The 24,943-nt window shown below is 45.5% G+C and overlaps 1 protein-coding gene across 1 annotated transcript in view; it reads right to left on the bottom strand.

Annotated features, from left to right (window-relative positions):
- Positions 1 to 22,337, bottom strand: part of LOC140652884 (deubiquitinase DESI2-like) — a 57,797-nt gene extending 35,460 nt beyond the window's left edge. Inside the window, exon 1 of the mRNA XM_072864252.1 lies at positions 21,863 to 22,337. Coding sequence (XP_072720353.1) covers positions 21,863 to 22,337 — 475 coding nt within the window. The remainder of the gene's footprint in view (positions 1 to 21,862) is intronic.
- Between the last annotated feature and the right edge of the window lie 2,606 nt (positions 22,338 to 24,943).

The raw sequence follows: 24,943 nt of genomic DNA, 5'->3' as shown, positions 1-24,943 counted from the left end.
ATAAGTCATATTCCATACTCACTCAAAAATGCTTCCCAGAGAACCACAGGCCTAAAAAAATCACCACACTCTTTCCAAAGTGAACCACAGGGCAGGAGAACAAGAGCAGAACTCCATACAATCGGGCCCAGCTTAGATATGGACATGACTCCCACAAGAGATAAAGGGTATTGTACAACAGATGTGGATCAGTTCTCCTGAGTTGCTTTTCTTTAAGTTCACTCATCAAGCTAGGGACTACAAATGGTCATAAACCTATAAGTTAAGCTAATTATCCTGCAGACCAAAAGAAAAGAAAGATTTCTATTCCTATATAACAGGGAAGTATCTGGACACTCCAGCAATGAAAGTCATGCAAGTGATGCATCGTGCAAGTGATGAATTAATAGGTCTGAGACCATTCAGTTCCCACTCCATATATCTGCCTTCTCATGAGTTAGATGGATGCATGCAAGAGGTGAACAGATTTATCAAACAAATAAGATCAGCATCCCAGCCTGAGATATATTTCATCCTATGTGAAACTTTCGTTTGCTCTATGAAGTATGAGTTTGGTAGCATTTATATAATTCATTTTACTGCGCTTCCCTTTAACACCTCAAAAATCTTGCTCAGCCTCTCTTACTGAAAGAATCCAAAAAGAGATTTTAAAAAAATTAGTCAGTATAAAACTTCACAGAGGAAACAAAGTTGTATTTGACTAGACATTATGACCAAAGGAATGTTTGCATCAGTGGGAAGTCTCATCTTGGAAGGGGTTAGGGTCGCCAGATGGAGTTAAAAAAACAGTCGCTGTTTGCATGCATCCTATGAGATCTAGATGAAAAGTAGCTCATAATCTCTTTGGAGCCAGAACTCTCTCTCTTGTTCCCATTTATAGTGTGTCTTCATGAAATATGGTGGAATCCCAGTTCATAGCTGGGGCTCATAGACGGTATCACAAATAATTCATTAACAGCAAGACAAGGCAGACACCAGCATCCTGTAAGCAGGAGAGCGTTACCTCCTTCCACAGGGGAACACAGATAAAACTTGCACAAGCAAATAGGATATATTTGCTCATGCATCACATGTACAAACATAAATACAGTCTGTACGTATACAATGAAGTCTTAGAGAACAGCAGGTTTTAACTGTCTGGTTTACATGAGGTGTCCTGCTAGCAATAAGCAAACATACCCAAGAGTGTGTACAAAGCCAACCGTGGCTAGAGCGACAATCAGCCTCCTTTCACATATGCTATTTTAGTAATTGAGCCTAGAAACAAGCCCGGTATTGCAACAACGGTGCAGCACTATAGATTTGTCCTTGGTAAGTCTCCTTAAGGGAACAGTTTTCTCCTAACCATCCTCCTCCAGAACATGGTCACTTGCACGAGAGTGCTGATGAATCCCTAGAAATGCCTGTGCTTTCTGTGGCAATAGTTAGCCTGCTCAGGGAACAGCCTCCTTCAGCAAGTAAATGACAAAAAGAGGCAAATTTCTTAACTTTCTCCCAGCTTACTTCATCCTCCAAGGTGTATTTATACGTTGTGAACCATGAAATAAATACACAGCTTGGTTTGCTACCCTTCAGCAGCAGCAACTTCCAGGTAACCAAGCATGAAAACAGTGCCGGATATATAAATACTAGCCACCAATGCATCTTTTTCCTCTCTTTGTAAAAACCACCACACACTGTGACATGAGCTTCATTTCTATTTTGTGTAATCTTGGAGCCATGGTTGCTACCTCACTTGAATGCTAATACCATTGGAGTTTGGGCACCTGTGCTTGCAAATACCTTCTTCGCTTTCACCTCCAACTCCATCCTAGCAAGGCACAGGCTCTTTTTCATCTGTGTGATCAGATGGCAATACACAACGGATGTGAGCAAGACCAGCCTGATGCTGAATTGCTGTGTTGGTGCCAGTTCTAAAGAAAAACACTCCCTCCGAGAGAAAGAATACCGACTAGATTCAGCAGAGAAATGAGAATAGCATGCTTCATGTCACAAGTGATCCTTTGGAAGATGGTTGAAGTAAAAAGGAATCAGTCTTGACTTTTAAAGCCTTAAAAGTACCCAAGCTTGTGGAAGCACCCAGATGCTCCTTTTCTTTGGGGTGTGGAACTACTTGGCATTGTAGTACTCAAAGCTTACTTCAAGCGCATTCACATAAAAGATTTAGACAACATGAACCCAGAAATTAGGGGTGGGAAAACACTAAGGTATCCAGCAGAGAGCACTGCAGACAGAGAGCTCTCTTACTGATCATTCCTCATCCAAATTGTCTCAGGACCCTGTGCTTTCAAAAGCAGATGAAAATATTGTCACAATTAACTTCTAAAAAAGATAAGGATAGCCTCTCCAGTAACATTTACCTATTTCTTCAGTCCTTCCTCCAACATCTCAGAAAAGTCTGTAGGGCCAAGTGATAGCAAAGCTGTAAAAGGAGAACTCAGACCTGACACGGCTGTTGCAGAGAAAATAAATTAAATTTTTGCATCAGACCTTTCTTGTTTCCACCAAAATAAAACTGGTGAGATTCCCATGCCTGAACCTCCCACTTTTATTTTTGTAGAAGGAGTAGGAAGAGTGAGGAAATCAGAAGAGGCTCTGTTTAAAGTTGACATGGATGAGTGCATGATGCAGACAGACAGAATTGGCCCTGGAGGATCCCAAGGGCAGAACAACACTTACCCAAGAGTAACAGAGGAACTGCAGGGACAGAATAGCTGAATTACTAATGATCATGGGCAGCCTCTCATGTAAAATGTCTCTGGGACCTGAGCACCAGAAGGCAGCAACTGTAATGCTAATCTTCAAACAGAGGTCCACATGAGAGACAGGGAATTACAGGTCTGCAAGCCTGGCATCTAGACTGGATTAATTAGTAGAAGTGATAACAAAAGATAGCATTAACGGACAATAAATATGATCTTTTGGATAAGGGTCAACCTGTCTTCTGAGAGGGGAGGTCTTGTGACACCCACCTCTTGGTATTCTTTGGAGAAATCGGTGATCTCATTGACATAGTTAACTTATTTCAAAAATGTTTGATTACATTCTTCAGAAAGTGCCTTTAAGGATGTGATTAGTCATGAGATGAAGAGCTCTGGTGGATGGAGATCTACATGTAGCATGAAAAAAGTAGATAGGAATTGACTATTCTGTCAGATGTAAAACCTACCCAAAGGAAGCCATTTTAAAAAAAAAAAAAAAAAAAAAAAAGGACTTGGCTTTTCACCACCAGGTAGTAGACCTGCAAACTCCCTGGCAAGGGATGTTGATACAAAAGGTTACTTTTCTTCAAGAGATCTGAATGGAAGAACGAGCCATCAAGGATTAGTACAGAGACAGAGGTCAAGCTCAGAGAAGACCCAGAGCTGAAAATGTTTGGAAGCTGTGAAAGTGTTAGAAGGAAATGTCATATATGCACATGCTGCTGTCTCCAACAGTGGCCACAAGCAGGCACTGAGGGAAAAATAATAATATTGGACCAGATGGGCCCTTGGTCTGAGCCAGTTTGGCCATTCTTATGTTTGTGTGTTCTTCTGTGTGAAGAATAATGAAAACATTGAAAGGAAGCCTTGGAAATGAGTTGTTCCATCATAATACAGTGATTTAAAGGAAAAAAAAAAAAAAAAGTAACAGAGAGGTTTTATTTCCCAGAAGAGAGGGAAAGATAAAGAGAGGACCTATTTCAAACACCCGTCTGAAAGACTCTGGGCAAGCCTTATGAACCACTGGAAGAGAATCTGCCTCACACTTTGATAGTCAGGATACAGTTTAAGCAAAGGTTTTGAGATTACATTGTAATTGCCCAATTAGCTCTTGCGTGCAAAAGGGATTCTCTTGCATTTATCCATATCCAGCAGGGCAGAAATCCAAAGCTTTCTGCCCGCTGTGGATTTGCTCTTGCAATTCATTAGGATTAATTCTTCACCACCCACACAATTCTCTGAATCTCTTCCTCCCCTCCCTGCCCCATTGCCACCTGTCAAAGTTATAAAGATGATTGGCACTTCTTAAAAGCAGCACAGAGCATCTTTATCCATCTATTTACTGACAGATGCTTTTTCCCCCCTCCTTTGCTAGACTAGTTCTTTCCAAAAGCCTGCAGTCTGTCAAGCTGTCCCCAGAGCACATATGCGCATGCAGTGTTTAACCACATCACCTCCTGTAACCCTAGCGTGTAACGTAGCTGTGTTCCTATCCCCCTCCCAAATCCTAGGTAGCATTTTATTTTGACAAATCCCAAGTAAAACACAAGATTTTCAAATCTATTGGCCATCAGTTAAATGATAACCTGTGTAAAGTGGCCCGCATAAAGACTTCAGGCTGGCCCAGAGCAATAGTTTTTATTTCTAAAGCAGAGGATAAATTTTGGTAGATTAACATGCATGCAGTCCTGTTGTCGAGTCATTGGGCAGAACTAGGACTGACTGTTTCCCCTTACCTCTTCCTATCTCAGTCCAAGGCTTGTACAGAGTCATGGGAAACAAGGGGGGCATTAATCTTTCATGCTCTGGCTTATCTACCCCTGTTTACTAAGTGACATCTTTTCAGAAAGCCTCTTGAATTATATTACCAGAGCTGCTCTGTAAATTAATTGGTTTGGGAAGAACCATCTCTGATCCTGTTGGTGTCACAGTGTGACATGAAATCCTCGGAGTTTTCTTTCAAATTGGAAATCATGATAGCAACAGAAAGCCTGCCCTTTCATTTTAAAAAGACTGAGCGCTGGAAGAGTGCTTCTGACCCACAGTTCCCTCCAGTGCTGGAAGCTATCTGAACTCCATCAAAGGGGAGCACAGGTAAACTGGGAAGCCTCAATAAAATGCTTTGCTTTGAAATATCTATCACATTCCTTAAAAAGAAATCAGAGCATTTTCAGCAGCCACAGCTGGAGAAGAGGAAGAACAGTCTCACAAATGTAACTCCACATCAAAACCCAAGAGATGGCACAGCAACAAGGCACCTAATCATAGGATGTCTTGAGTTGGAAGGGACCCATAAGGATCATCAAGCCCAACTCCCTGCTCCTCGCAGCACTACCTAAAACTAAGCCATAATGACTAAGAGTGTCATCCAGACGCTCCTTGAACTCTGACAGGCTTGGTGCCATGACCACTTCCCTGGGGAGCCTGTTCCAGTGACCAACCACCCTCTCAGTGAAGAACTTTTTCCTGAAGTCCAATCTGAACTTCCCCTGACGCAGCTTCATTCCATTTCCCCGTGTCCTAGAATCAGATGAGTCAGCCTCTCTGCATGCAGAGGGGGAATAACAGCCTTTTCCTTCTCCAGAGAAATACTGGGAGGTACACGAGAGAAGACTGAGAAAGGGTCACGCGCTGGAGTGGAGAAGGCTAGGCAGACCTGTTGGGTACCCTCCTGTTCCAGCTCCTGCAGTGGCAGCACAACATGGAGATACTCACATTTGCCTTAAACTGGCAAGTACCACCAGCAGGCTCCAGAGCACAGAACTGCTCAGTGGGAGCTAATGTATCCTGGCAAGAAGCACGGCACACAGCCCCCCCCGTGCTGCATTGTTTTCTTACCCAGTGTTTCTGCGTCCTCAATCCCTTGAACAATATCCACCGTGCTGCAACATGCGTGTCTGCAATTTGCACGCCATCATCTCAAGTTGCTTGGGCTTTCCTGACAGAATTAAATGAATAGCAAATTGAGTGCTGTCTTTCCCTCCCCCTTCCTTCACTCTCCCCTTGCTTTTGTACATGCTGAAGTAAAAAGCTTCCTCTGAATCAGATTTCAGCTGTCACAAAGCCAGCAGTTTTCTCCTAGGAAGTCTGGGTGCTAATGACAGAAATAGCAGCTGCCTCTAAATACCTCATCTGCTATATGCGGTCAAAGGGCAGTAAGAGCCAAGGCCAGGAGCAGGTGCAGGGGCTCACTGATTGCAGAACCGGCCCACGCTCCCCAGGCAGGCTCTGGTGGGGAAGGGGGGGACCACCACCTCCTGATTGACAGGAAGGCCAGGGACAGCCACCGAGGCAGCAGGAGTGAGGCTGCAACAGGGCATGTGCTCACCTGGGCACAGAGCGGGCGGGCGCTGCCAGCAGGATGCAGGGCTGCTGGCCCTGCCCAGAAACCCTGCCCGCTGCCCAGAAACCCTGCTGCTGCCTCCCATTCCTATGGGAGTCACATCAACCCAGGCAGTTACATCTCAGATGCCGAAAAGTGGTTAGGGTTTTAACCTCCCAAGCATCCCACAAGCATCTCCTCCCACCCCAACAAGAGCACTCTTTCCCTTCTTACAGGTGAGACAACCCGAGGCAAAGAGATTGAAGTGATTTGCTAGAAGTGCAATTGAGGTGGGAACTAGGACTAAAGCTTTGGTATTTCTCTTTCTCAGCATCCAGTGCATTACTCAAAATGAAGGTTTGGTTGTTCTCGGCTAGGGTCCAAGGACATGCTTTGTTGGCAGCGTTACACAATCTATTTAGAGCTTTTTGATTCCCACATGTTCAAAGCACTTGTACTTTTCACAAAACATTGTGGTGTCATTGAACACAATGTTATGTTTGAACTGAAAGGAGGAAAAAACCATCTCCATCTATTATTACACGTAAACAAGTGTTGGTCTCCTACAATCATGCTATCTTAGTAGAGAATTAAATAAGAGTGAGCTTGACCCTAGCTATGCTAATTAGTGATGATCTATCATCAATTTACTGAGACAAAAAGCATCCTGTCAGATCCACTATCATTTCTTTCACTCTGCATGAAGGCATCCTGGGATAGAAGGAAGGATGGAGGAGAACACAGAGGTACCTGAGGACCTAATCATGTCATAGGGACACTAAAGACCACAGTTTAAGTCATGTGTATCATCATGTTTTAATGGGTTCACATACCTGCATCACCCAAGACTTCCCACAGTAGGATTTTAAATGGTGGCAGGAAAGCGTAATATTTCCTCCAGCTGTCAGCTTCAGCAACTTATTAGAAACATGCTCTTACTGGGGAGAGCCTTCGGAGTACTCCAGAAGACTTTTGCAAAGGGCACAGAGGCTGGCAGTGTTTAGTGAGAGCTACCACTGCGACAAGTGCCAGCTGCAGGTTTCACGAGATAGTTTAGTGAAGGTATCTTGTGCCACATTGCTAAGAGAGACTTCAGGACCTTTCTTTTTATTTGGGTAATCCTGAGAGTATGACATTATTTAAAATGCTTCTTCTGCAGACAGGCAGAAGGAAACAAATTTATTCCTTGTAAAAACTGCCCTACAGATGAGTGGAAAGTAGCCAGGATTTTAGTTTGTTTTCAAATCTGCTTCAATGTACGTTATCAAAACTAAACCAGAAATAAATTGCTGGTGCCATTCCATTGCCACTAGAATAGTCCCAGCTAGAAGGAGCCAGGGGTCAGGTTCTCATGTCTGAATACTCCCAACAGTAAGAAGTGCCTTGATACAAGTGGAGTGATTTTCTTCTTCTTTCATGCCTACTCTCTGGTCTGTCTCTGCTCAATCGCTCTCTTTCCTACAACCTGAATAGAGAGAGCAGGCAAGCCCTAGGGTCCCACACAAGCTCATGTATCTCACTGGTTCTAGAGCAATGGTAAGCAGCAGCATGCCAAAGAGAGGCACAACAGCCAGCCAGCCAACAGTCACAGGAAATTAGTTGTGCCCCCCAGGATTTAAGAGCCCCCCAGGTATCTTTCAAGGGCGCTAAATACTTAGGTGTTTTTTCCTAGGAGGTGCTCATAATGGGCAATATACCTATACTGCAGTAGCATTACAGTTCTAAACATACCCAATGGTACAGCACCAGTACTGTTGCAGGATCCATGATACAAGCTTAACTTGCCCTTCTGGTTTCCCAATTCGCACATTTATTGCTCTGCAAGAACCAGGTCATCTGGTGTGGGGCTCAGATGAGATAACTATCACTTCTGGGTGCTTAAGTTCTTTGACAGAACAACAACTTTACAAATAATGAGTGGCAGGGCACTAAAACCTTTATGACTCAACTGATAAAACAGTTCTCCATGCTTCATGGGCAGTTCAGATGCTTGACATAAGGGATATTGTGATGATTAATAATTAATTGGCTGGAGACACTAAGAGCCCAAGGACAGATGCCTCCCATCTGCAAGCTCTGGGAGCTGAGGCTGCACTTTGCAGGAGGGAGGGAGGGGAGGTGGTAGGGTGAGAAGGTGACAAGGCTGGCGTACCCCTGGAAGTCAGCAGCCTTTTTGAGACACTTTGCCTTTTGTCTCCCAACACAGAAGAAGGTATTATCCTGCACTTCTCCAGGTGGCTTTCACTATCCTAGTCACTGCGGGACCAGAGCAGCAATGATCCCTGCCAATTCCTGGTGACAACTCACCTAAATGAGATGCATCATTAGAAGCTACATTCATGTATTTAATAGGCTTTAACATCAGCTTTAATGAGACACCTCTGAGACCTCAAGAGAGGTAACAGACAGCTGGAAACACACTTTAAAGTCCTGTGGGTACGAGGAGTAGAATGCAAGTTCAGACGTACCAAGTACAGGATTTTTAAGCACCTGATGTCTTAGAGACTATAAATCGTTCTTTACACTAACTCTAAAATCTCCATCTGCACAAATTTGTTTGATCCAGCAACAGCTTTAGCTGTATCAAGATTATCCAAAACAGCAGCTGCAATAGGTGCTGAACTGCACATCTCAAAGTAATTACACATTACAAAGGGAATCCTTGAAGCATTTCAATAACATGCCATATTACAAACAGCACTTAAAAAGCCACAGATGGACGTGTGAGCCTCCTAGCATAACTTTACTGCAGAGATAGATTTGGAAGATAGGATGTCACTTTAACGCCAGCTTGCTTCCTGCTTCCTTGCCTTTCTCTCAGAAGTAGAGGGTGTTTTAAAGAGTGTTGAAAAAGTTCGAGTTCTGGTTGGTTCTGTGGGGTTGAAGACTGAAAGGGAGAAGTATAAGGAGTCTCACCTTCCCCACCCCCCTTTCCTCTTGCCTCCCAATGCAGGTCTCAGATGAAGTGTTCCCTCCCATTAGCACTGCCTGAATACAAGGGACAGAAGAGTACACTTAGCAGTCAGGGGGACGTGTGACCAATCCAATTAACAGGGTGCTGGGATGACCGCCTTTCTGTCCTCCCTTGCCCCCCAAGGGGTGTCCTGCCTGCTTGCCTGGCTTTGCCAAGGTCTCTGGCTACCATGATTCAGAGTGTCTCCTGCCAGCAGCACTCTGCCCAAGGGAGGAGACAATAAAATTTCGTCCAGACAATAAAACCAAGTGAAATTTGCATGGATCCACGTGGTTTGCATTTGTTTATCCTTCCAGAGGCTTTTGCCCAGCAGAAGTCACAGCTCTCTTTTGCTTATATTATGAGACCCATAGGGAAACAAAGGATTTGTAGTACTTCCTTTCTTCTGGTCCCAAGAGCACCTGAGCCTGAAATGGACCCATTTATTTCACCCCTCTCTCTCTGATCTGTTTCTTCTTGGCTTACACTGGAATTAATCTGTTCTGTTTCAGTTCAGTACAATCCATTCCTCAATGCATTGGCCCCAATTATTCTCGCAGTAGCAAGCACAAGAGGCACAGTGCTCCAGCAGCAGAAAATAGAAGAGGTCTATTCCACATCCCAAAGAACTGCCAAAGAGAAGATAGCCAGCTGCCTTGGATAACAAGCAGCCATAAAAATTAGAGTGAACAAGGGCACAGCAAATGGCACTGCAATCAAGAACAATGAATGTAAGAACTGAAGACAGATGGTGGGTGGATTTCAGCTTGGGACATGCGTTTTTAGCTCTGGCCTCCGCAGATTTGGAAACCTCCAGCACTGCCTACCCACCTTTCCACAATGCCTCCATCACAGGGGTACTCTACAGATCCACTAGCGTGTGTATTCTTAGTGCTGGGACAGACTCAGAAAAAAGGCTGCACAAGTAATTGACTCTTCGGTAGGTAGCCAGTTAGGGAGGAAAGCACAGAAGAGATCCTCTCAGGGCAGCAAAGCCTGACATCTGTCTAAAAATGCCCTGAATGGAAACAAAGCAATAGGAGGAGGGAAGACCAAGGTTGGCCTCTACTTACCAGGAGGAGCAAGCACTTTCTGCTTGTACCTGATAACCAGGAGTCCAGACACTTGTCCAGGAGGGTACAGACCAACTTTCTAACCACCTCAGCCTGCCAGAGGGGTTTTGGCTCTCCACCTGCCACAGAGGGAAGCAGCCTGGTCACCCTCTCATAGTGTATCTGGAGTCAGGCCTTCTCAGTCCTTCGTGGTGAAGCAGTTTTCTTTCATATAAAGTAAAGAAAACATTCCATTCATATAAAGCATATGTTCAGTGGGCCAGAGAGCACGTGTGAGTAACACTATAGCCTGGCTCCAGCCTGGACGCCCTCCTGGAACAGCTAGGATCCACTGGAAACATCCACTCTTCTGCTAAGGGAATATTTCAAACACAAACTAAATGTTTTGACACAAGAGACCCAGAACAACCAAATCCAGAGTTTCCTGCTGTCTGCTTCTATGGCAGACCTGCATGAAGGGGCAGTTGTGTTCGAGCCCCTCAGGGATTTTAACCAGGTCTCTGTCACTCCAGATGCATCAGCACACTAGATGGTAGAAGTCAAATGCAGAACTACTACTGATCCTCCCCCAGCACATAAGTACCGCTCATGTCAGAACCTCTGGGCATGTCATGCCATTTCAAATGCCCTAAAATATTCAAGACATCTCTACAAAGTTGATAGCTGTGAAACAGGATCCATGAGGGAAGAGACCTGGACTTTTCCTGAGAGGAAGCCAGAGGTCAGATGGATATCCTAAAATGGCCTTTGATGTCTGTGCTTAGGCAGCTGAACAGAGCCTTTCATTTTGTAGGTAAGTGATTTGCTAAGAAAGCACCTCAGCCCTGCCTGGAAATACGTACAACCTAGGCCTCTTCTTATGCAACTAGAAGAAGCCTGCTGAGGCTCTTTCCCCAAGTACTGCCCAAAAGTGCAGGTTAATGACAGAGGTAATGACTTATCAGTTTAGTCCCATGCTTAACCTCTTGGTCCTCTCTTGCTGTCACTTCTCACATTCACCAGGTTAATCCAGAGCTGGGAGAAATGACAAATACAGGGCAATTATAAAATCATCTGCTCCAAGTAGTCCCAAATAGAGCAAGACACACAGATGAGCCAAGTACAGATGTCTAGAAGAACACCATGTACCTAGGGAAAGGTAACCTACGGCAAAGCCTATAATTCACTCTAGAAGGCAATATTGAGCTCCTCATGCACTCTAAACCCTGAGGCAGCAATCAGCATCTAGGAAGCTTTTTTTTCTTGCATCAGTATCCAGTATAAGTCAATCAGTAGTAGAAGATATTGAAGAGAACAGCAAAGGGGTTGATAGTTCCTTGTGAGTTTAAGTAAGACTGCATGGAAAGCACAGTATCAGATCCATGGTTGAAGGTTCAGCAAACCGTGTTGTCAACAGCGCTTGCACTGTGCCAGGTCCTCCATCTCCCAGAGATGTGGATCTATGAGTAGTCACATGGCATTCGACCCATGGGTTGACCCACATGATGAAGGCACTTACTAAACAGGATGAAATGCTTTCAGCATTTCTAGCATCTGACACTTGCTTCTGTAGATAAGCATTCCTACCTATCAGAGATCATTTGTAACCCACAGCATTTCTTCTTCCCTTATCATTGCTTTTCCAGACACCTTAAGACTCATTGCTGAAAAACTAAGTTACGAATTAAAACAGTTTTCCACTCTTAGGACATAGCCTCATATTGTGCTCTGAGATGAGAAGTCTCACAGATTCATGTGCTGATTAGATAAAGCTCTGAAGTAAGGAGATACCTAATATCTTCATCAATGACATAGGCAGTGGGATCGAGTGCACCCTCAGCAAGTTTGCAGATGACACCAAGCTGAGTGGTGCGGTTGACACACCTGAGGGACGGGATGCCATCCAGAGGGACCTGGACAAGCTCAAGAAGTGAGCCCGTGTGAACCTCATGAGGTTCAACAAGGCCAAGTGCAGGGTCCTGCACCTGGGTCTGGGCAAACCCTGGTATCAATACAGGCTGGGGATGAAGGCATTGAGAGCAGCCCTGTGGATAAGGACTTAGGGGTACTGGTGGATGAAAAGCTGGACATGAGCCCACAATGTGCGCTTGCAGCCCAGAGGGCCAACCATGTCCTGAGCTGCATCAATAGAAGCGTGGCCAGCAGCTCAAGGGAGGTGGTTCTGCCCCTCTACTCCGCTCTGGTGAGACCCCACCTGGAGTACTGCGTCCAGCTCTGGAGCCCTCAGCACAGGAAAGACATGGACCTGTTGGGGCAGGTCCAGAGGAGGGCCACGAAAATGATCCGAGGGATGGAACACCTCTCCTGTGAGGAAAGGCTGAGAGAGTTGGGGTTGTTCAGCCTGGAGAAGAGAAGGCTCCAGGGAGACCTTATTGCGGCCTTCCAGTACTTAAAGGGGGCTTATAAGAAAGATGGGGACAAACTTTTTAGCAGGGCCTGTTGCAATAGGACAAGGAGTAATGGTTTTAAACTAAAAGAGGGCAGATTTAGACTAGATATAAGGAAGAAATTTTTTACAATGAGGGTGGTGAAGCACTGGCACAGGTTGCCCAGAGAGGTGGTAGATGCCCCATCCCTGGAACCATTCAAGGTCAGGCTGGATGGGGCTCTGAGCAACCTGATCTAGTTGAAAATGTCCCTGCTCATTGCAGGGGGGTTGGACTAGGTGACCTGTAAAGGTCCCTTCCAACCCAAACTATTCTATGATTCTATGATTCTGGATCTTTCATACTCAAGAATATCCAGCGTTTACCTAGAACAGCATCAAACTTTTTTTTCTTTCCTAACAGTTTGAGACCATCTGCTAGGGAAAGAATAATCAGATTTGTGAATTTTGCTTCTTTTCTTCCCCAGCAGAAATATAGATTTTATGTATTGATTGATCTCTGCCTCCCTCTCCAGCTTCAGCTACGTCATCTTGGCATAATGACAGGAACAAGAGAGACTGAAACAAACAGAGAATTAGAGTAAGGGCAACCCAGGTCACTAACATAGCTTTTGGCCCTAGGACACCCATTTAAATTCAGTCCATTGCACTAATGCACACCTATATACCTGCCCATCACCACACTTAGAAATGGATCTGACAGCTGTCCCAACTTAGTAGCTCTGTTTCCATCACTAATGCACAGCTCTCCACAGCAGAAGCTCCCATCAGATGCATAACTGGTCCCTGTGGGCTGCCTCAGTAGGAAGCTGGATGACCAGCTGAGCCATGACACCAGAGCAGCTCAAGCTATAAACCAGGGATGAGGTACAAAAGGCAGAAGGGTCTGCTTTGCTACCGCCAGCATAAATTTATTTGGTAGGAGAGTGAGAGTCTCCAGTACTTTCAATACATCAGCTTTCATCAATACTAAGAGGGTTTTGTTTGTTTGTTTTAAAGAATAGCCAAGTGACATTAGGAACCTTGACAGCCTAATGAGCCAGAGGCTAAATCTTGCTGACAGAATTGTCATGCTCTAGAAGGAGTTTGCCTTGCTGTTTGGGGAAATCCCAAAAAGCACCAGAGAAAATTCACTGGAAACCAGTTTCCATATGGTTTCAAGAGGAAACAATCGTTTCTTTCAGAGTTGCTCAGAGAGAGGCCAGGGGATTGTGACTTTGCCTGTAGAAGGGGTTAAAGGACAACTTCCAGTAGCAGCAAAAGTTTTCTGTATCTCTACGTTAGAGTTGACCTTACCTTGAGCCCCTGGGCTTACACCTGAAATCCTGCGCATAAGACTCCTGACTCTGCAAGAGTTCAGGCTGCCTTGAAATGAGTACTTTAGAGACACTAAGTCAGATTGTCATCTGCAGGAACTGACTCAAGAGCACTGATGTGGGAACTGGGCTAATGACAGGACCTGTGAAGCTTTGCTCCAGGAGCAGAGTTCACACATTTTTTACGCTGTGTTAGCTTTCCTAGGTTCTCCTCACTCATAAGGGTTTCTTATATTTGCTGATGTAAAGAAGAGCATGTTGTCGAGCCGTTTGCCTAGCGCATGCAGGACTAGAAGTGAGAACTCTTGCATTGCCCTGGATGAGTCAGTTCAAGTCAGTCTGCTGGGCAACAGAGCACTGGTTCAATGAGCTTGCTGATAGGATGAATGCTGTAGCTGGAGATAGCAATGCTCTGTGTACAGTCAAGACACAGCTCTTAAAACATCTCATGCATAAGCATAGAGTATTCAGCTAAAGAACTGCAGTGCTGGAGAAGATCAGCAGTAACATGGACAGGTAGCCAGCTTGTCACCCTGACAACATCAAAACAGACTCTTCCGCTGATGGATAACACATCTCCAGGCTGTTGCTAAGACAACAAAAATCCATTTATTATGCAGAAATGGGCACACTTCGTCGCTGGACTTATTAACCCAGGCCATGCCACTTACTCTTCAGCTTCTTAATTGGTTTAGATCAGATGCCATGTTTGGATTCCTTCTTCATGAAGGAATGGACTCAGCTGCAGCTCAGTGTATTCGATTTTTTATCTTTTCTTCCTCCAATTGATTTCCTCTCTCCAAAGATAGAAGAGAGAAGGGATGTCTAGTTGCATTTCATCATTTTCTCACAGGCTTGAACCAGGCACTGACTACAACACAGTGCTCTGCATCACCAAACTGCTTTCCTTTTCTCTCCGCTCCTGAGTTCAAGCAGGGCAAGGCAGCAATCCCACTCTATGACTGGCCTGCCTGAGGTCAGCTTGTTGTCACTCAAATTAAATTGATGCAGTCTAGGAGGAAAAGAGAAGCAGAAACAAAGCCTGCTCTTCCTTACCTGCACACACTGCCAGGCTGCTCAGCCTGATTTATTTGAAAAAGTCTAATGTCCTGCCATCATATTTGCCATAACACCTTTTATTTTAATTATTTATTTTTTTTTAAAAAGTCAAGAGCATTTGCACTGGGAAATGTTGCATCCAAGAAAAGTAAGGCAGTCTGCATGGCCCTCTCATACCTTGGGCTCAGGGCTCTGCTGACATCCAGTGAGAGCAGCTTTCTCTGCCTCCTCTCTCATTCACAGCAGTGGTCTATCTATCTGGTCTCTCTGGCCTCTAACCAAGAGTCTTCCCAGAGAGTTTTTGGGCCCATAATAACAAATATCATAGTATGACATTACTGTTACAGATTTTGCAGTGGCACCATTACTATACCTGACTGGTTGTAAACCCCAGACCTATTATGCAGCATAAGCATAGTTTAAGAGTCGAAACTCCATCCTACAAAGAAACCAGCACAGAAGGCCAGTTAAAAGCTCCAGGAAGGCACAGAGAACAAGCATCTGAGATCTACCTGATCCCACACACTACGGCCTGAGACTAGCCCTATGTTCAACCACTCAGAAACAAAGACAGTTTAGCACTTATGTCGGACATGCTATAGCACTGTGGGGAAACCCACTACTAGACACCAGGCACCTGCTACCTTACCATTCTGTTTTGTTACCCAGTACCCTCTACTTGATATGGTTTGAAGACAGCAGAACAAGGTTCTAGATAAATGAAGAGTCAGTGATCGAGTAAAATCCCAAGACCAAAATCTTCCCCTTTTCCTTCAGCAATTTAAGGATTTACCTTTGAACACACCCCCACAACAAGCCTGTGAAGAAGGTAAGAGACCCCAGATCTTCCTTAGCTAGGGCTTATTCACAGGAGAGGGAATTCTTATGAGCTTTGAGAGTGGCCACAGAGTAAATAAGAATATGATACACCTACCAAGCCCTTCCAAGAACATGGTAAACTTTTTAGTGAACAGTGTGTTTTAGAGAACTGAAATGATTCAGATTTGGCAAATAGTTTTGGCCAGAGATGATTGGCAAATATTTTAAGGAAGAGTCAAAACATTTCATTTAATGTGTTTTAAAGAGTGGTGATTTTGTTTCAGAACAACTTTTTTAATATACATATTAGGAGTTGCCAGAATTTAATTAAAATCTCCCAGAGGCAATATTTTGCATTTTGCTCTCCATTTGTTAAATACATTCAGTTTGGCCAACATATGAAGGAGGAAAAAGAAAGAGGAGGTCCTAGTGACTCTCTATTGCTTAATCTTTCAGGACCACAAGTTCCTCTATTGACTTAGAGCATCTCTTCAGCTCATCACAGCAAGAAACTCCACAGCTATCAAGCTACTTGACAAAAAAAGTCCCCTTGCTTTCCAAGTGGCTTCTTGGAATACCAAATAGAGTCAGGTGATGCTGCACTTCTCCACACATAGCAGCTAACAAACAACTAATGAGTAGTGCAGAGATGGGACCACCACCTGCAATAGGATTTCTCACTCTTCTGACTAAGTGAGCTGAGAGCATCTGAGACCTCTACTAACAGTAATCACAAACATGTTGACATTTTTCTAAGTAACTAGACTTATTCTTTCCTCCAGAGAGATAATAAAATGGTCCATGATCTAGTCAGTGCTTAAAACAATCACTTTGCAGAATGAAGTGCTCTGCTTGCAATCCTGTTGCTGCTTCTAAAATAGACTCAAAGGCTCCTTATGTACTGAAGGTAGGGGTACAAAGCACCTCTATTCCTTCAGTTCCAAAGCATTTAATTATAGTGGCCAAGAGTATCACTCTCTCTTTTCCACTCGTATAGGAAGCCAGAAAGGGATGCTAGGATGGTAAGTCTGTGCTGGTTTTCAATGCTACACACAGGTCATCACCTCCAAATCACATGCAAGCAATGGATGTTAAAGCAAAATGCTGAAAATGACAGAGCTGAAAAGAGCAAAAGGAAAAGTACTTCCCACCTCCGTAATACTATTTCGTATCAGAGAAGTTGGCTTAAAGCACTAAAGTTTTATGCATTTATTTTGTGGCCATACAGACCCTCTAGCTTTATGTCTTTCCTCACAGATAGCTGGTGTGTCCTCTTCACACAGGGACTCTCTCACAATCCTTTTCTCAGAGCACATAAAATAAACAAACCCAAACTTTCACCCTGTCCCAGGATCTGCTGCAGACTCCCACATACAGGTTCCCACCCCACAACTGCTTGTCCAAAAGTCCTACCTCCCTCCCTCCTGGGATTGACAGAAAAGCCAGTTGCTTCTTGCAACTTCTCCTTCTTGACCCAGCACCTTCCTGTCAGCCCTCAGTCCCTGAGCCCAGCTCTATGTAGGAACAACTGTAAGATGACAGACATATGTAGAGCCAGATGGAAACAACCTCATCAGAGCTCTTCTCCCCACCTAGGCCACTCACAGGCTGTGATCATCTTCTGATCACTCTCTGCTGGGAGACCACCAGCTGATTGGCTACACAGAGCATGGTCAATGTTTCTTGGTGGTACAACTGAAACTACTTCTCCTCTCTCACGGAGGAAGATGATACACTCATTACAAACCCTTGTGGTTTGTAACACCACCTTCCTCTTTCTCTCCCTCCCCAGCAATGCTGCCCTCCCTGCAGATGCAGCCTCCCAGGATGCTCTGTTCCACCGCACCATTAAAAATCAGGAGTGAGATTCATGTTCCTGGAACTCTTACAAACTACATGCATGACTATAAGCTTTTACATCCTCAGCCCAAAATGCCACTCCTACTTCAACACAGGATGCTTGCCGTAATATCACAAACACAAAACAGGGGCCTTTATCACTGCCATGGAGACAAGAATGCTATTGTGTTTGTTTTTCTGTCAGGGCCACTTGGATGATCCACTCAGTGGTGCGGTGGAGAAATCAAATCAATGGCACCATCAGTGGTGTCAGAACTGATCAGATCAGAACTGATCAGTGAAGCAAGAGAGACCCCAGTCAGTCACCTGCAGGGCCACCCTTTGCCTCAGCCATTGGCCTTCAACCATTTAGCTGGCAAATGATATAAGTTATATAAAGAACTGAAAGAATATGGAAGGACCATTATAAATAATTACATTTTGGCTGCCTCTCTGAAGTTCGACGTCACAGGGAAAAATCTCAGAGCTAGTGTGTCTACAGTGACCTGAATCTTATTTCCCTCTCATTCACTCCAGAGAGGATGACAAGTAATGTCAGTAGAATCAATGGAATAACAGTGGGACACCCCTCTCGTCCAAACAGACCCTACGTCATTTCTCCCTGGCTTCCTGCTGACCAGGGCTCTCATTCTGCTCTGCAGCAGATCTCAGGGGTTGCTTTCCCCAGCATAAAGAGTAAGCAAAAATACCAGTAGATCAAAATGACAGTTTTGTATGTTATCAGCTGCAAAGACAGTGGAAATTCAGGACAACCATATCTGTAATAAAAGAGGGACATCAGTGATATGAATATCTTTGCTTTCAATTTGATAGCATGAATGTGCTATGCAATAAGCTGAAAATATTATGAGAGCCCCCAACTTGAATCTCCGCCAAGCGAACTATTTTTAGTGGAATGTGTTTAGCTTGCTTGTTAAAGATTTAAACCTAGGCAATAATTGCAGTTACTCTTCTGTCTGATTTAAGTAGGCAGCATTTATTAATGTACAGTGATTAAGTCAACTATTCCAAAGTAAGCCACAAAGACTTAAAGCGATGAGGAAACAGTATGATATCCTGGCTGAAGAAAGTCAACCCTGTGATCTAGAGTAAGATCTGATCCACGATAAACAGCTTATTAAGGTGGAGTGAAGGGAAGAGAGCTGCAAGTTATGAAGGGGAATTTGATTTATCCCTCTGAAGGCAAAGTGATAACTGATCAGAGCAAACTCTGTCATAGATTTTATAGACCCAGTTATTTCATGCAGGTCTCCCAACAGCTGTGGGCTTAGACTAAGTCCATGCGAGAGCTAGATTCAGACTGGGAAAGAGATTCATCCATGATCAAACCCATGATCCATGTTGTTACTCTGTGTTCACACTTACACGTTAAATCAGAGTGCAGTATCCTGCATATTCACTCTTTAAAATGTACTGGTTGAGCAGCAAAGTTCTCCTGCCCTGTCTGTTTTGCAAGTGTACAGGTGTGTACGAGCTCTTTAGCAACAGCTAAAAACCAGGATATAATCACCCTGCATGCTGGGAGGTGAGGGAGGTTGCTTTTGATGATGATATTCTGAACACTTGGAATACCGAGTGATTTTTGCTCAATTCTTTTATGCTGAAGAAAATAAGTCCACAAATAGATCTACCTGCTTCAGCTATTTGTGCAAAACACCTCATTAAATAGAAGCACTTTGTTTCCTAAAGAAGCCTGGTACATATCCAATGGGTAAAAGGATAAATGGCTATTATCTTTGAATACACAAGACTACACAGAGTGGGTATCTCATAGCTGCACAAAGCCTACAATTGAACTTCTGCCCTAGGGGTAAGTTTTCCTGCAGTGTAAGTGCTTCCAGATGCCATAGAGGGGTCATGTTCCTTGTCAGGAAAGCAGAGCTTTACATCCAGTTAATTGTTATCCCCAGCTGTCTTTTTTTTTCATTGAGACTAGTTTTCCAACAGTCATTCAAGCAAATGTGCTCATTTCCCAGTTCCCCCGCAATTCCCCACCACAGTGTAACAAAGTGCAGATTTTGCATGGCTACATTCCAAACTCCATGGTGTTAAAATCATAGCAGCAATGGAAAAGCATGTAGCCTCAATAATCATAATGTAGGACTTGAACTAGAGGTGACTCAGTGGTAGTCAAACAGATGCTATATGAAAATAGAATGGTTTCTATGTACAGAGCATTAACTTGTGGTTAACCCATGGAGTTAGTACTCACACATGAAGGTTTTCATGGCTTGCTAAGCAGCAAAAATTACTCAATCCAAATTAAACTGATGACCTCAATTAAGTTCACTGTGTCTGGGTGTCCATCTCAGAACACAGTGATCTTGAACAGCAAGCCCCTTCTCCCATAATTCCTTTGGGCTTCATCTTTGGTGTCAATCACACAAAAAAAGGCAGGGACCATGTCCATCCAGTATTCGGATCTCTTCAGCTCAGTAGCAAAATATTCACTGATTTGGGACAGCTCAACAGTGGCTGAGAGAGGAAAGTGCAGACCACAGCCTGCTGCAGAACAAACTAAAAAAATTGCAAGGAAGACAGTGCATATAATAAAAGGGCAACACAACCCCTTTATCTTCCTCAAAGTATTAATGAGAAACTCTTGTGTGTACATTTGCAATGCCAGTCCCTTGTTTACCAAGCACTAGCCACCACCTGCTTGGGTTACCAGACCTGTTGAAGACCTGTTGTTGGTTGAAGAACACAGTTCAGACTGCCAAGCAACTGACCATTAAACACTTAAGACCAAAGTCTAGGGAAGGATTTTACACCAACTTGCTCAATTTTGCCAATAATAGCTCTGGAAGAGGCAGCTTCAAGCCATTGTAGTTGTGCTTTTCAGACTGTCCTTCAATACAGATACAGTCATACCTAAATAGCCCTTACCACTCCCTCTTCCCTCAGAAAACAACCCAGCTTTTTTAGTCAACAACAGATCACTTAATCTTTCTAATAAGAAGAGGTTTGACATTTACAGCAACCCACTCCTAATCTCTTTGGTGTCTATTCTCTGGATTCCCCCAACAGGGAAACCCACACTGTTCTGTGGGCTTTCTGTTGAAAGTTGTCACTGCCTGATGACAAAAAGCCAGGCCATAATCTTAAAGGTCTGGAGCTAGATATTTAGAGCTCAGTCAGCACCTGGGCCTCATAAGGTTATATTTTCCCCAGCAAAGTTCACTAAATGTTCAGAATATCTGAAAACTACTTGCTTGTTATCATTAGTTCATAAACAAAAAACGGAAGGGAAGTACATCATCATCAAAATGTTCCTCATCTGAACATGCCTCTCCTAAGCTTCTGTCAGACCAGAAAGCAAACAGGTTGTGCCAAGCCTTCTTCTCTTTGGGGGGCTTGTGCCAAGGCTAGGATTTGGATCTTCTGATTTGTTAGCACAGATAATTCCCACTCACATTTCCCCTTGCAAGAGGAGGGCAAGGAAAGCCGCTGGCTACACTGTGAACTTTCAGGAAACACTGCTGAGGAGCATGTCCCTGTGCTCCTCCCTGTGCTGAAACTTCACCAGTTCAGACAATTTCTTACTCCTGTTGTTGCAATTAACCTTCAGAGAAAATTATTAACTACAATCTTATGCATATGAGGGACTGATCCAGATTATTAGCCTAGAAACTATGTCCTTATTGCAATTCTACAGTTGTTTCTCCTCCCTGGATGAAATCCTGACCCCTTCCCCACAGCCTGGCAGTGCTTGCTCACTCAAAATTAAAGGACAATTAGCTCCAACAAAGAGAGAGGTGATCACATCTCCTTCCTTAACTGGGACACTGGAAACTAAAAAGTCCTCCCCTCACACAGTGCTGCTCCTGAGAGATCCTGCAGAAAATTGGGCACAGCTTCACCTGTAACCTGGCCCAATAAGCTGAACATTTCAAAGAAAAAAGCCTGGGTCAGCATCATCTCTGACAGCCAGAACATGACATGCTTGGATGAGGAGTTTGAGGGGGTGAGGAACAGCCTCTCTGGGGATCTGTGCTTGTCTCCTCTTCATACAATGCCTGCTTCCAAGCACAAACTCCCACCCGGCCCCACTGCCCCATCCCCCCCCAATCAGTACTGTTACATACTCACCATGTCATAAACATTCAGAATCACCGGTTCATTTGCCATTGTTGATTGCAGTAAAGGCTGGATTAAAACCTTTCAGTCCCTGCCAGATGTGTGTTGCTGCCCTCAGGGTATGCTTTTACCCTGAGCCGGATAGAAGGAAATGCCTCATCCTACAGTCTCCGAAGGAAGGAGCGTGAAGGGAGGAGGAAAGGAGAGAATTCTCACGGTTGGGGGGGGTAAAGTTGGTTGCAGGGAGGCAGGAAGGCTTGGGCTGGGTTTGCTGGTTGTATAGGGCTTATTTTACCCCTCCACAGCGCGACAGATCCGAGGTTTCTTTCTAACTCTGTAGCGCACCGCGGGGTCTGTAGACTCATACACCACTGTAACCAGGCACCGTCCAAGCTTGTAAATCCCGATCTACAGGAGACAAACAGACTCTGACCCAGAGATAAGCCCTCTTCTGGCTCCGTGAGAGAGGCGGGTGGTAGTGTACGTGTGGGGATCTCTCGGCGTCCTTCTCGGCAGAGCGGCGTGCTGCTACAGCAGAGGGCTGCCAGCAAGGCGCAGTAAGCCGGGGCACCAAGGCACGGAGCAGGTCCGGAGCCGGGCACCGCGGTCCCTTCGGCGGGCAGAGCTCGGCGGCACCCCGCGCCCTGACCCGCCGGCCGCCGGGAGCTGTCCGCGGTGCTGGGGCCCGGCCGCCGGGAGCTGTCCGCGGTGCTGGGGCTCGGCCCGCGCTCAGGCGCTCCGGGGAGGGCTCTCCGCCCCTGGCAGGGCATCGCGAAGAGGCTGTGCCAGAGGGGCTCCAGCGCGGGGCTCGGCGGTGGGAGGAGGAAGAGGAAGGGGCTTGCTGCCCCCGGGGCAGAGGGGGGATGCTGCAACCCGCATCCTGCCCACAGCCGTGGCAGGCAGACCTGGCGTCGGCGCCGAAGTTAGCGGGCAGCTCTCCGCGGGAGACAGCGCGGGATTACCCGGCGCCGGGGCTGGAGGGAGGAAGGTGTCGAGCGAGCGATGCTTCCAGGCACGGTGCGGGGCCGGGGCTGGGCACCCCCAGCTATGCGTGCTCTGCTCTCCGCCAGGGTCAGTCCTTATTTCGGGCTCAGCTCGTCCCAAGCCGGGCAGCCCCTACCGACTGACAGCCGGGGGGACCTACCCCGTCCTCTACTGGCTGGATGCATCTCTGCATGGCACACGGTGGGAGGGCGGGGAAGGGACGAAGCGACTGGGCAGGGCGAGTAGTTTCACTTCTGATAGCGGCAGGGTCTGGAGTTTCTTCCGTCCTGGAGCTACTTTACACTCGTGTTAGGCCCGGGCAGCTCTGCAATGTCTTGCCAGCAAACACTCCCCTCTGACCTGGATGCAAGAGTCAATTATAAAATCCACTGCGGTAAATTCATCTTCCTTTTGCTCCTCCTCTCTCTTTAAAGGGAGAGCAGGGTCTGTGATGGTGCTGGGAAAGGGTGCAGCCGGGGGGGGGGGGGACGGGGGGCGGAGGTGGGGGGGAGGGGAAGGGGGTTCCTGCACCCAGAGAATTGCGGTGGTGTGGGAATTAGCACGCTGACCTTAAACGTTCAGACACCACAGACTCTTTCTGAAGCAGCCCAAAAAAAAAAAAAAAAAAAAAAAAAGCAGGGATGACCTCATCTGAGTTGGAGGCGTATCTGAGGCTCTCTGCCAGCTCACAGCCAACCAGATCTGAATGAAAATTGCAGGGAGCCCGTTACATCAGCAAAGCCCAGCATGCCCCAGCCCCTCCCGATACTGTCTTCAGCCACATGGGAACCATCCCGTCCGGCAGAAGGGCTCACCTCCCTTTGTCAGGAGTGGAAGGACAAGACCATAGAGCTGCAGCCTTGTAAATGACTTGTTATGCAGTGTGCAGGAGGATTTGTGGTGGAGGCAGGCAGCACAAAAGAAAAGTGAATCCACATCCTGCATAGCTAAGTGCCAGCCTGACAGACTCAGACATAAAACTTTTCCCCCAGCCAGTGCCAAAGGAGACCCAGAACTGCTTTGCCCTAATGGTATGCACTTCCATTTTGAAAGGGCAAAGCCACGGCTTGAGCCTGGGCATGCAGCATGGCAAGGGACTCCAGCACAGTAATTTCATCTGGGCTAGTCATTCCATGGGTGGTCTAGGCAATTCCATGCACATGGCACAGGGGTGAGGCCAGCATCCCAACCACCCACCCCCAGGCCCTCCAACCCTCCAACTCCAACTTCCCTTTTAGGTGACTTTAACCATCTGATTCAGCAGCCTGGGCCTGCAGGAGCAGTTTGTTCAGGTTGGGAAGAGATGCCTCCTCCTCCACACTACCATCTCAGAGTCCAGATACGGCTCAGAGGACAGATTGAGCCCCCATCATCATCTTAAAGACTGTGAATCAATGAAAAGCTCCCTCCATAAGGGGCTAAGCACCATCATTCATGCCCTAACTTGTAAACCAAACCTCCTACTGAATCCCACAGGGCTCCTTCTAAACTGTCAAAGGTACCCTGAGATTGTCACTTTTGGGTATGTGTCCTGCTCTGGCAATGGTGATGTTTTAAGGAGACTTGAAAGGAGAGGGAATAGCTGATATTAGACCGACTGATGTAATCGGAAAAGAAAAGCAGCACATGAGCTCTTCCCACACTTGTCCACATGCTTACTTGCTAAATTAACTCCAATGTCTGCTGTGCCCAGAGTTCACTAAAATAAATTAAGAGACTTAAATCAGATCCACATTCCAGGGACAGACATCTATAAATACCTAGGATTTGGGAAAGGTGACAGGCAGCCACAAGCTTACATGTTTTGTCCTGTGAACATTTCTAAAATAATCACCTGGGGGGGGGAGCGGGGGGAAGCTGTAAATTAAGACCAGAATTCCACTTCTAAATTTTAGAGATAGAAGAGGGTAAAAAATGTAAAGCTAAAAGCTTGTCTTTAAACTCATCTTCTTGCTTTAAGAGATCAAAGCCAGTCTAAATGTGCATTTGTTATTTAAAGGACTTTTGCTGTAGGCGAGACAGTAAATGTCACTTGCACATTAAGACCTGGATTCACTCCCCCTAACTTGAAACATAACTGCAAGAGCTACATCACGAATGTCGTTGCTCTAGGCTCCCTTTTCTTCCCCTTCATGGAAAGAAGTTGTTCCACATGGTGAGTTAGCCTCATCAGTGTTTCAGCGATCCTTTTAAAGTTCCTTTTTCTACCCCATTCTATTCTAGGTGAGTTATTGTAACTCCAGATAGAAGGGATCAGTCTGAATACAAATGTCCTAACATGAATATAAGCTGTTTAGCAGTCACATAAACTCTTTACAAGGCTTGGTTTGCTCTGGGCTGTGTTAAAGTGTTTCATCAATAGCTCAGGCTGATACCAGTCAAGAAGCTGAAC

Source organism: Ciconia boyciana, chromosome 6 (assembly GCF_034638445.1).
Source record: "Ciconia boyciana chromosome 6, ASM3463844v1, whole genome shotgun sequence".
Taxonomy (NCBI): Eukaryota; Metazoa; Chordata; class Aves; order Ciconiiformes; family Ciconiidae; genus Ciconia; species Ciconia boyciana.
This window is presented reverse-complemented; position numbering and strand designations above follow the sequence as displayed.